A 12468-nucleotide genomic window follows, 5' to 3' on the forward strand; every position below is an offset into this window, starting at 1 on the left:
CCTCCTTCCTCCTTCCCCTCTCTCATCTCCTCTCTCCTCCTCCCTCCTTCCCCTCTCTCATCTACTCCTCCCTCCTTCCCCTCTCTCATCTCCTCTCTCCTCCTCCCTCCTTCCCCTCTCTCATCTACTCCTCCCTCCTTTCCCTCTCTAATCTCCTCCCTCCTTCCCCTCTCTCATCTCCTCTCTCCTCCTCCCTCCTTCCCCTCTCTCATCTCCTCCTCCCTCCTTTCCCTCTCTCATCTCCTCCCTCCTTCCCCTCTCTCATCTCCTCTCTCCTCCCTCCTTCCCCTCTCTCTCCTCCTCCCTCCTTCCCCTCCTCTCTCCTCCTCCCTCCTTCCCCTCTCTCATCTCCTCTCTCCTCCTCCCTCCTTCCCCTCTCTCTCCTCCTCCCTCCTTCCCCTCTCTCTCCTACATTCTCCTCCTCCCTCCTTCCCCTCTCCCTCCTTCCCCTCTTTCTCCTCCTCTCTCCATCCCCTCTCTCTCCTGCTCCAATCTCCTGTTTTCGAAATGGACTGGCTGCTATGTTCATTGCTCCGGCATGAGGAACAGGGGGCTTCCAGAACACCACTAGAATCACGCAGGATATACCCTTAACACCTCTCCTCTCCTCCCCACCCCCCATGCAGCTGAACCCACTCCAAACTGGCACCATTTCTCATCTCATCTTATATGAATTACATAATCATAGCAAAGCTGCTAAAAATAGCAATCAGAGAAAGAGGCAGTGATTGGTGCTCCGAGAGACACCAAGTGGCCTGCCACAGCCAGGTGCTGTACAGGTACAGACAAGAGAAGATGACAATGGTATTATCAGATGGTTAATGGTTCTTGTCAGACCGGTCTGCTCAGCTCAGTAAGCCACACTGAATCAAATTCTCACTGAATCAAATCCTTACTGAATCAAATCCTCACAACATCCTCAAAACCCTCAACTCAAGCAGGGACACACAAAAAAAGAACCAAAAAAGTAACAGAGTTAGAGAGGAGGATGAACCGGTGTTTTGATCTTTTTGACATGATCTTGGTGAAAGGACACGTTGATGCAAGACCAGCGGTCTGTGGAGAGGAGAAGGGGGTGGAGTCAGAGACCCTCTGGTCTTCATAAGCAGGTCCACAGTGAGGAGTCAGAGACCCTCTGGTCTTCATAAGCAGGTCCACAGTGAGGAGGACAGGAGCATCAACCTCCCCTCAGCACTCACTCCAGCAGGCAGAGGACAGAGGAGTCCAGGCCCTGTTCGGGGCCAGGCAGAGCCACTCCACCACCAGCCCAGCCAGCCAGCCAGCCCAAGCCAGGCTGGGACTCACCACGACAACCACAGCTCAGCCTGGACAGGGCCCACACAGCTGCCCAGCTTATACTTGTTGGATTCACTTCCATTGCTGAAACCCTTCCTATGACTGGACTTCAACCCTAACCCTAACCCTAACCTCTGTCCCATTCCAGCCTCCGCTGAGCACACCCTGTTTAACAGAGGCGCTGTGGTGGAGGGGAGGGAGGGAGGGAGGGAGGGAGGGAGGGAGGGAGGGAGGGAGGGAGGGAGGGAGGGAGGGAGGGAGGGAGGGAGGGAGGGAGGGAGGGAGGGAGGGAGGGAGGGAGGGAGGGAGGGAGGGAGGGAGGGAGGGAGGGAGGGAGGGAGGGAGGGAGGGAGGGAGGGAGGGGTGTGTCTCTGTCGGTGCTGCAGCTCTCTGGACTCTCACTGCACTACAACAGAACAGCCGCTTCAATTACATTCCTATCAGCTAATGAGTTTGGGAAATCCCTCCACTAATGGCCAGGCCTGTGGAGCAGCTCTGCAGTGCTCTGGTTTGATCTACGGTGCGTTGATGTGAGGGTTTACACCCTGCCAATAACTCCCTGTATGGCCAGGCACACCGAGCCGGCTAACAGGATGAGCCATCAAGTCAAATTGATTGGCTTCGCTAAAATGTGTGGCCTGATGAATGCTGAGAGGAAGGACTGGTGGTGGAAGAGAGGCGTGGGCTGGATAACAGTCTGTTGTGACACCACAGGGCCTGGGTGGTGAGGGAGTCAAAGGTAATTCAGAGCGTCAGAAGTGTCAAATAGAAAAGGTTGACACAAAATGGCACAAGGGGTAGAAATGAGGACATCCTCCCCCGCACAAACACACACCAGCACACACAAAAACAAGGCTGATTGTCAGGTTTGGTCCACACGCACACACAGTATTCACCTTGCCTGCTCTTGCCAGGGATTATAAGTAAGAAGAGGATTAGCACATTTCAAAAAGTCAGGGTTTCCGTGATCTTCTGTAGATTCTAGAAAGAAAATCTTAATTCGGGGCCGCCAAAAATAGAACAATGTCCAGCCCCTGTTTGTTCCAATGCCGGGCAGTAACAAGAGATATGAATAAAACAGCACCAGAACAGTGTCCAAACTGAAGGACCACGAGCCCATGTGTCAACAGAATGGATTACTGTGACAGAGCCAGGGAGGTGTCATTCAGCTGGCTGTCAATAGCTATCTTACACAGATGAGAATATCCTCATCATTTGAGTCGATAGCAGTGAATAGTCGCTTTATACAGCTCTCAACTAACAATGGGTCTAGCAGTTCAAATACAAGACACATAATACCAGCAATCTGACAGAGCTTTCTGTCGAAGGGCTTAGATGTTCCGTGTTATGACAGGTGTTGTGGGCATGTCTGTTTTAACGAACATCTAGTTTCGATGAGCATCTCACCAAGGTTACAGCTGGTTGTTGAAAATGCTGAGGCATTCTATTAGCTAAGTAAATCGTGCTTGGGAGGAGCCTAATTACAGTAGACACGTGCTCTTTAGAGAGCACAGCAGCACTTCACCCAGTCACACTGCTTCCCTCAGCCTCAGAAAGGCTCACCCAGTCACACTGCTTCCCTCAGCCTCAGAAAGGCTCACCCAGTCACACTGCTTCCCTCAGCCTCAGAAAGGCTCACCCAGTCACACTGCTTCCCTCAGCCTCAGAAAGGCTCACCCAGTCAGACTGCTTCCCTCAGCCTCAGAAAGTCCTTCAGGACACTCGCTCCAGGGATGACGATCCTAGCAGAGCGCAAGGGGGGACCAGGAGACACCCTGCCTCCTGCCCTGCCTCCTCTCCTGCCTCCAGCCCTGCCCTGCCTCCAGCCCTGCCCTGCCTCCTGCCCTGCCTCCTCTCCTGCCTCCAGCCCTGCCCTGCCTCCAGCCCTGCCTCCAGCCCTGCCTCCAGCCCTGCCTCCAGCCCTGCCTCCTGCCCTGCCCCCAGCCCTGCCTCCAGCCCTGCCTCCTGCCCTGCCTCCAGCCCTGCCTCCAGCCCTGCCTCCAGCCCTGCCTCCTGCCCTGCCTCCAGCCCTGACGTGCTACAGACTGCAGGGGCTGGATAGACAACGTCTTTGCTTGAGATGTTTCTCACACCTCACTGTGCGACTTCCTGTTTTCATCTGTAGTCATGATGTTTGATACATTCTGGTCAGGGAGTGATCTGAATAGTCGGTCGATATAAAAACCCTTAACACCAGAAACAACATTACCACACTGTTACTCTGAGAATCATCAGACAGCGTATGAGCGCGTGGCGTTTCAGTGTTGAAGAGAGAGGCGAGTATGAAAGAGGAGGCTGTTTAGTAGCTATGCTGCAGTAGCAGGCTGAGATACTATGCATAGTATTGTAGGCTACTAGGATATAGGCTGTGGCCCCGTATGGGGGTTGACACTAGAGCTTTGTGGAAGCCCTGGACCGGATAAGCAGCTTTAGGATAATGAATGAACGGCCGTAGTGGAGTAAGGAGGGGGATTCTCCACACACAGCGGTGGATGCACAGCTAAGGAGAATGTGAGGCAGAACCAGCCAGAGCTAAAGGCTTTTCCCCCCGATGATTCGCATCACCTTAGCAGGCTCAATGCATGGGTGAATCTTAGAAGATCATATTGCTCGCAGCATGCTACTGTACACTTCAGTGTGCGTCAGCACATGTCAGAGCATATGTCAGGAGAATTCTATATGTTGGCCATTGTACGCCATAGGGGACAGCATGTGTGTAGGCCTATGTTTATATAATACTGATCAAAGCGAAACATGAGACTTCCTAACAAAGGTCTAGAGTCAAGTTTAATTGCTGAATCTTAATCTTATAAGTAGTCATGGGGGGGGATCTATCACATCACTAGCAGAGCCTGGCTATTGTAACATGTAAAAACAGCCCTACAATCCAGCACTCCTTTATAGACACTGTTAGAATAAACAACACTATGAATCAGATCAGATTAGGGATTACATTGGAAAAGAGTGCATTCAAGTGCACATAGCTTAGAGAAGCCATGTAGGAATGAGATTCAAGGTGAAGAGAAAAAGGCAGCTCTGGAATGAGGCAGACAAGCAGGACCAGAGAGAGAGAGAGAGAGAGACAGAGACAGAGACAGAGACAGAGAGAGAGAGAGAGAGAGAGAGAGAGAGAGAGAGAGAGAGAGAGAGAGAGAGGGGCTGGTGCGCTTGCCTCTCTCCGCTATTTGAAAAGATGTCTGGTCAATAGAGCGGCTATTGTTCTCTTCATCAACCTCCACTTCCTGCTTATCCTCCATCTCCTCCCTCCCTCCCTCCCTCCCTCCCTCCCTCCCTCCCTCCCTCCCTCCCTCCCTCCCTCCCTCCCTCCCTCCCTCCCTCCCTCCTTCCCTCCCTCCCTCCCTCCCTCCCTCCCTCCTTCCCTCCTTCCCTCCCTCCCTCCCTCCTCCTCTTCCTCATTTAAATAACAACAGAGGATGCTGCAGGGCACACCACACACCACAACACACACACCACACACACCACACACACATCATACACACAGCACACACACCACACACACATCATACACACCACACACACCACACACACCAGGAAGTAATGACAATTCATCTTGTAAACACAAACACTGGCGCTCATCAACCTCATGAAACAAAATCTAACGAGGGACATCAAAGCCTGGACGGAGAACATCTAGAGACAGGAAACGCGTCTCTATTGGTCACTGGATGTGAGTAGGGAGGAGAGAGACATGGACACCACCCTGCAGTCTGAGGCCACTGCATCTCATCCACACGAGTGAGTTCAGCACTGGAGTTGGCTGACAGGGAGACCTGAACAGGAACATCCCTGCTCCTCCACACCTGACACAACAACCAGTCTCCCAGACGCTTAACGGTCTAGCCTCTGTCTCCACTCTGTCCGGAAACCTCAATTTGTCTGTGTCTAGACTTCCCACCTCTCAAGTAAACACAGTATTAAAAAGCAGGCGAGGTATTGGCAAGCTGTTGCGATTGTTTCTTTTTTATGCAGCCAAGTTGGCCACAGAATGTGCCTTCAGACTGCAACAGGACACTGCACCCCAACAACTCTGGATTTGGGCTCAGGTCTAAGTTGTCAGACTGAACTGCTCTACGATGGAGCCTGATTCTGAAGCTCAACCAGCTGAGGTGAGGTCCTCCATGAGGACACACTGCCCATCTGCCTCTCCTCTGGTCCCCCCCCCCTGTCCCCCCCCCTGTCCCTACCCAGGAAGTAGCTCTGGATTGAAGAACACTTGTGCTTGAATAAGAGTAAAACACTGTCTTATCCAGTTTGTATCTACAACTATTAAACATGACTACTAACCATGAATAATTAGTAAAAGGATGGTTGGAGTCATTGCTTTTATACTGTAATCATTTCAGAAGGACGAAACTAATGAAAATGAAATATCTGTATTTATTTAATGTTCTAAATGGTTAAATAAGTATAAATTAATATGGTTTTGCTCTTGCTCTGTAGACCTAGTTATGGATGGTTATCCAACTGCATAGTAATTGTACCAATGCACTTAACACATAAGAGGTGATGCACGGTTAGTCTCTCAGTTCTGTTGACCAATTAATAATGAAACAGCAGAGCAGCTGACTAACGGCACGGTGACAGTTTATAATCCCCGTTATCTCCAGGCCAACCCCCACGTCAACACGAGCGATGGGCACCGTCATTTTACATCATTAAGAGTACAGCCGGTCTCCATTGTATCCCCTTGAATGAAGTAAAGCTGTTGTAATAATGCCGAATGACAAACAAGAACCGTTGCTCCGGAGGTTAACTATGTAATCAGCGGGTCTGCCTGATACTATTTCACCTGCGTCTCTTTTGGGGGATATCTGACATGTTTAATGCTCACAGTCATGCTTTTGCAGCTTTCCTGGTTCACTGAGCAGTCAACATTAGTTTGAAAGATGGCAATGAGAGCAGACAGGAGGTTTGGCTATATTTCCCTTCTGACAGATGGAGGGATGAGAAGAGAGGAAATGAAGAGAATAGCCTGTTTTCTGGCTGTTGTGATGAGGCGGTGAACGTTGACGGCAAATAATTACTGACTTGGTCAAACGGCATGTGTTATGTAATTTGCTAACAGTCGGCTATCTGTGTTTGGGAATATATAATAACTTTAGGTAGGCTATAACTAGCAACGAGGCACTACGGGTAAGAAAACTCTCCCATCATAGGTAGCTGTCCAGGTGCTGAAATTTGCAAGCGTGCTGTCTCCACACACATTATACAACTTTATGTTGCCTTTTTAGTGGATTTACCTGATTATGTCATCGTTGTGACCCAAGTAAAATTTTTGCTTGTGTTCTCTTGTGTTATACACAACTCCCACGCCGGCGACAAAGTAGACTATTTCCTTGGCCGCGGTATAGTACAGGTTGTTGCGGCACTGATGTCCCCGGTATCCGTACACCCACTCAAGTCGTAGGTGACAATTCGGAGCGGTTCTGTCAGCCATTTCTGTACTTCTTTGTCTCTGTCGAGATAATTTTTAAATATATTTTCATTCAGCAAATAAGATTTCATTCAAGCCCCTTGTCCTTGGTAATAGTTCCGTTGGAAATGCATCTTGTCCAGAGGAAGCGTTTATATAGGGCATCCGAGTACCATGTGCATGGCAGTTTCGTTGTATTTTTATATTAAATATCTTCCTTTTCTTTAAAGTCGTTGCCTACGTCGAGCATCTCATAATGAAAAACGAATATCTACTTCTACTTTAGTCAGGTCCTTTAGCCCTGCTCGAGACTGGTCGAAGCTCTTGTCAAATCCTACAAAGATGGAGTTCTCGACTTATTTCCCAAGCACCGCCCTAAATGTTATGGACAAACGGCCTGTCCAATCACATCTCCGGATATTCATGTAAATTCTGAAGGGATGCTGTTGGACCAATGGCATTTATGATTATAATGTTTCTAAATCCTCCTCTCAAGAACCAGCGCAAGCCAATGGTGTGTAGTTTAGACAAGACGCTTTTGGCAGCTGTCAATCAATGATATGCAACTTGATCATCAAAATTGTATAAAATTGCGTTTAACCAACATAGCATATTTTTGTTTGGTCATTAACATAGTAACCCCAACATGACTTCAATTTATTACTATGTTCATCTATAAATACTGTGGCTACTGCTTTTCTCTGAATAACAGTCACGTATTCACAACTGTTTTTTTTACCCAAATGTTGACAGGTATGGTAAACTTAATCTCACGCCAAACTTTTGATACAACTTGAGAGCCTTGTTTATCTAACTCACACACATTAATTATAGCTAGCTCTAGTCAGTTCTAGTTGATTTGGTCGCAACAGTTCCTTTCAATGTAGTCTACCAACCATGAAAATATATTGTCTTTCTCCAAATGTTTGGATGTTTGATGTAAGTTTAAAAAAAAGGTTTGGAGGTGATACGGATAAATAATTAATAATAAATAAAAAAAGATTCTCCAGTTGCAATGGACGCAAGCACACCTCTCAATTTTTACCCAGAAATTGTACACTGTAGTTAAATAAACAAATTAAAAATAAATGGGACAGGTTTGCAGAGATCTGAGGACATAATGCTTACAGCAGATTGGACCTCCCCCCTCCGTTGCTCGGTGACAGAAGGACGCTTCCCGCAGATCGACTGAAAAGCCCTTGGTAATACAGCTAGCCTACCTACTTGAGCAGCAAACAGTTTAGCTTTGAATTTCTTGCACTAGAAAACACTGTGGAAACAAAATGGAAGTACCGATGGATCCTTTATTTCTCTCGTGGAGCTATTTTCGGAGACGGAAGTTTCAGCAGTGTTCTGATATTTGTACAAAGATATTGGAGGACAGTCCCTACGACCAGGTAGATGCAACAGTAGCTAATTTAGCTAGCAACTTGGTTAGCTATAGGCTCACTCTGTAGCTAGCGTTATATATGTAGCGAAAACGCTGCTGCTATCGATGCTGATGCTACTAATCCCGATTAGTGACGAATCCCGTGCAAGGTTGCCATGCATTCCCTTGCTTTAGCCATGACATTCCCTGAATAACACTTGTTAAGTGGGCTATTATAGCCCACTAGTAGCATGCATTGGTAACTCATCCTAGCTAGCTGTCTGCCTACTAGGTTAGATTGTAAACCTTTCACGCTTTGGCGTCGCTTGTGTATGTGTTTTCCATTTACCTCATCCGCCTCTTTCATGAATTTTGCTTTTTATTTGAACTTGCTAGCCTAGCTATACTTTCAAACCTCTCACCTATCTTCTCAACATTTCACATTGCTGTCACAAAAGGAAGCTGATTCCTCATTACTCATCTCTGAGGTAACACGGCTGTCATGTCTACTGTGCTTTAAGTGTAGCCATTTTCATTCGTGCCAACAGTCAGAGCTGACGTGTAGTGACGGATCTTCTCATCCTAACATGATTTTTTCCGCTTGGTTTTGGAAAGGCCGCGTGGAGCCTGAAGACGCGAGCTCTGACGGAGATGGTTTACATTGACGAGGTGGAGGTGGACCAGGAGGGAATTGCAGAGATGATGTTGGATGAGAGCTCTATTGCTCAAGTGGCCCGTAAGTCTGTACTCTCCTTTTTACATCAACACACAATGTCACTGCACATCTTACTTTCTTATCAGAGATGGCAAAACACACACATCCATCACTCGAGTTGAAATACATAAACTCATGTTTAAAAAGACTTGAAGTGCTGACTACACGTTTTCACTCAAGTTAAAGTAAAGAAGTGTGGGCTCTGACATATACTTAAGTAAAAAGTAGCCATTACCTGTTACAACTTAACTTTTTAGACTAACATGTATTTTGCATGGTGTTTCTGTTTCTGATAGGATTGGTCATACATGTTCTTGAGTGTAAATTAACTTGGTTTTAGGTCCAGGAACATCATTAAGACTCGCTGGCACCAGTCACGGAGGTGGGCCTACTCCAGCCGTCAGGTACCCTGCCACAGCTCACAACCAACCCTCTTTAGACACTAAAGATACTAATCTAATGACACCTTGTTTTGTTTGTCGAGCAAATACAGCATTTCCTTCTTTTGTGCAGGCCCATGACCCAGTCCGGACGGCCAATCACAGGGTTTGTAAGGCCCAGTACTCAGTCTGGGAGACCAGGAACCATGGAACAGGCCATCAGGACCCCCCGCACAGCCAGCACCGCCCGGCCGGTGACCAGCGCATCTGGAAGATATGTCCGACTGGGAACCGTAAGTTCTAACCCTTCTCCTGTCTGCAGAGAGTGACAGCATGATGTTAGCTGTATGGTATATTTTTCATGTATTACGAGGAATTAGGTCATTGGCTTTGTGTTTGTGATCACAGCTGTAACTGTAAAGAGGTCATGTTGATTGTGTGAATAGTTAGATGTCAGCAACACCCTGATTGAGTTGTGTCCATGTCTGGTTAATTTACCCAGGCCTCCATGTTGACCAATCCAGACGGGGAATTCATAAACCTGTCAAGACTCAACTTGGCCAAGTATGCCCAGAAGCCCAATTTATCCAAGGTAAACAAGTTTTCACTTGTTGAACAATTTCTTGACAGTCAGTGATATTTTCACTACAGTGTGTCCTTTTCTTGTTCATTTTCACCGTTCTCTCTCCTCAGACCCTGTTTGAGTACATCTTTCATCATGAAAATGATGTGAAAAATGTAAGATACAAATTTAGTTTGACTTTGGACTGTTTCTGTATTACAAATCCTCAATGACATGGTGAAAACTGTCTGTCTCTCTGCAGGCTTTAGATCTGGCAGCTCAGGCTACTGAGCATGCTCAGTTCAAGGACTGGTGGTGGAAAGTACAGTTGGGAAAATGCTATTACAGGTAAGTGTACCCCGCAGAGTCTCTAGAAGTGTGGTTTTACACGTATGGCTATACAACATCCTAATGTGCCATGTGATATGGTGCTCTCTTTCAGACTAGGTTTACACCGGGAGGCAGAGAAACAGTTCAGATCAGCTCTTAACCACCAGGAGGTAGTGGATACATATCTCTACCTGGCCAAGGTAAGAGTGAACACATCCCATCGCATGTAGCAACAGATGAACAGCTAGCAGCATGACACGGATCAGCATGATCTGTTGTTATGGTGTTGGGTGTCTTGGGCCCATCAATGACCCTCATCCATTGCTTGAATGTGTACATTTTCATGCTTGATGTGTTAAGTTTTTTTTGACTGAAAACCATCCTGTCCTAAGATTATGATTGTTTTATTTAGGTGTATCAGCGGCTGGATCAACCCATCACGGCACTGAACCTCTTCAAGCAAGGGCTGGACCACTTCCCTGGAGAAGTTACTCTCCTGACAGGAATCGCTCGCATTCACGAGGCACGTTGCTTTCCTCACCTCTGTAGAACCCTTGCTTTCTCCTCATTGCGGGTAATGTCATTTTTAGAAAAGGTGTTGGAAATTCCTGTGCCTCGTGGAAAAGACAAGCCTTCACGTGGAACAGTCTGTCCAAATGGTATTCCTTTTCCGATTGGCCGACAGTCATCTGGGCTGATTGTCTGTGCTTCTCACAGGAGATGAACAACATCACCTCCGCCACAGAGTACTACAAAGACGTTCTGAAGCAAGACAACACTCACGTGGAGGCTATCGCCTGCATTGGCAGCAACCACTTCTACACTGACCAGCCTGAGATCGCTTTACGTTTTTACAGGTCAGACACAACGTAGAGATCTGAGGTGGTTGGTTAAAGGGCAGTTCTGTGGGCATATGTGAAGCAATCTGTGACAAGGCTTGAAAAAAGGCCTGTACAAATACAATTCTATTTGATTCGAGATGGACGCTGAAGGACTTTACGACCACGAGCATCACCGCTGCTCGTTTATCAGCGTAGCACTTCTCGTTTCCTCCCTAAGCGAGACGTCGTTGTGTGTTTGCCATGCAGGCGCTTGTTACAGATGGGGGTTTATAACTGCCAGCTGTACAACAACCTGGGGCTGTGCTGCTTCTACGCCCAGCAGTACGATATGACGCTGTCGTCCTTTGAAAGAGCCCTGGCCCTGGTAGCCAATGACGAGGAGCTGGCTGATGTCTGGTACAACATCGGTCACGTCGCTGTGGTGCGTACCGGCTTCGGCCAGAAACACCCTTGACTCATCTCACACAGTGACAGCTAAACAGTAGGTAGTGACATGAACTTGATTATAGATAAAGAGCGTTGTTGGTTTCTCTCTCTACAGGGAATAGGGGACCTGACGTTGGCATACCAGTGTTTTAAACTGGCTTTAGCGTTCAACAATGACCACGCTGAGGCCTACAATAACCTGGCTGTGCTGGAGTTGCGCAGAGGACGTGTTGAGCAGGTGAGAGGGGGAATAAAACCTGTTAGGGTTCATTGGATGTGTGAGTTAGAGATGGTTCCTTACTACATTTATTTTAAATCTTTTTTTCCTGCTCTTTTTAAACAGTCAAAAGCGTTCCTGCAGACGGCTGCATCGTTGGCGCCTCACATGTATGAACCTCACTTCAACTTCTCCACTCTCTCAGAGAAGGTAACTGCATTTTCACACCTTTTCCCACTTCCTTTTAAAACCTATTAAACCCACTCAAATCAAGCAGTATCTCAGCAAAACAAACAGTCGTTAACACGAGCTGTCCGTGTCCAGATTGGGGATCTGCAGAGCAGCTACACGGCTGCTCTGAGGTCGGAGGACTCCTTCCCTGAACATGTGGACACCCAGCAGATCCTGAAACACCTTCGTCAGCACTTTGCTGTGCTGTGAGCTACAGGGAGACCTGCCTGCATGTCAGCTTGGAGCGACAGAGCTCTCGTACAACAAATTGTGGCTCAAGCTACGGAATGTCACTCATTCACAGTCAGAGTTCTGAGAGGTAGTCTTGACAACGTAGAACTCCAACATCATGTGGATTAACTTGGAGAAACTGCATTCACAGGAAATGATTGTCAAGAATGGGGTTTCCTGCTCTGTGGTTTTGTGTAGATGTTTCCTGCCAGATCAGCAGTAGCGGATTTTGAAGTATGACTAACCAAAAGTAAGCAGATTGAATTGTATATGAATATTTATTTATTGAAGTACATACTGTATATTTGATAGTTTATTTTCTTAGTACTGCAAAATGTATTGTGATGTGGACATTCATATTGCTATTATCTAGTCTGTACTTTGATGGAGATAATAAAAAAATATTGTTTAAACATTTGGCCATAAATTGTAGAG

At 47.2% G+C, this 12468-nt stretch overlaps 2 protein-coding genes across 3 annotated transcripts in view; one reads left to right on the forward strand and one right to left on the reverse strand.

Moving 5' to 3' along the window:
* Window positions 1–7062, reverse strand: part of eml5 (EMAP like 5) — a 41458-nt gene extending 34396 nt beyond the window's left edge. For both annotated transcript variants that reach the window (XR_014732189.1, XM_084681469.1), the window contains exon 1: window positions 6558–7062. Coding sequence is in view for 1 of the 2 variants with exons in the window: in XM_084681469.1 (XP_084537595.1) it covers window positions 6558–6754 (197 nt within the window). In the remaining variant the exon portion in view is untranslated. The remainder of the gene's footprint in view (window positions 1–6557) is intronic.
* Window positions 7063–7896: 834 nt separating this feature from the next.
* Window positions 7897–12417, forward strand: ttc8 (tetratricopeptide repeat domain 8). Its single transcript, XM_084681473.1, has 14 exons — window positions 7897–8127; window positions 8715–8835; window positions 9155–9218; window positions 9328–9487; window positions 9697–9786; window positions 9888–9932; window positions 10019–10104; window positions 10199–10286; window positions 10499–10609; window positions 10804–10943; window positions 11175–11349; window positions 11470–11592; window positions 11698–11781; window positions 11896–12417. Exons 1-14 carry the CDS (start codon window positions 8014–8016, stop codon window positions 12010–12012), a joined length of 1518 nt encoding a protein of 505 aa, XP_084537599.1. The 5' UTR covers window positions 7897–8013; the 3' UTR covers window positions 12013–12417.
* The last annotated feature ends 51 nt before the right edge of the window (window positions 12418–12468 follow it).

This window comes from Hypomesus nipponensis, chromosome 3 (assembly GCF_054491055.1).
Source record: "Hypomesus nipponensis isolate SF chromosome 3, ASM5449105v1, whole genome shotgun sequence".
NCBI lineage: Eukaryota > Metazoa > Chordata > Actinopteri > Osmeriformes > Osmeridae > Hypomesus > Hypomesus nipponensis.

What these genes read in the sequence shown, in the direction of transcription:
- ttc8 (XM_084681473.1), top strand. Translation starts at nt 8,014, where the DNA reads ATGGAAGTACCGATGGATCCTTTATTTCTCTCGTGGAGCTATTTTCGG. An exon ending in AGAAGCCCAATTTATCCAAG is followed by an intron (nt 9,787 to 9,887) that starts GTAAACAAGTTT and finishes CTCTCTCCTCAG; the next exon opens with ACCCTGTTTGAGTACATCTT. An exon ending in GAATCGCTCGCATTCACGAG is followed by an intron (nt 10,610 to 10,803) that starts GCACGTTGCTTT and finishes TGCTTCTCACAG; the next exon opens with GAGATGAACAACATCACCTC.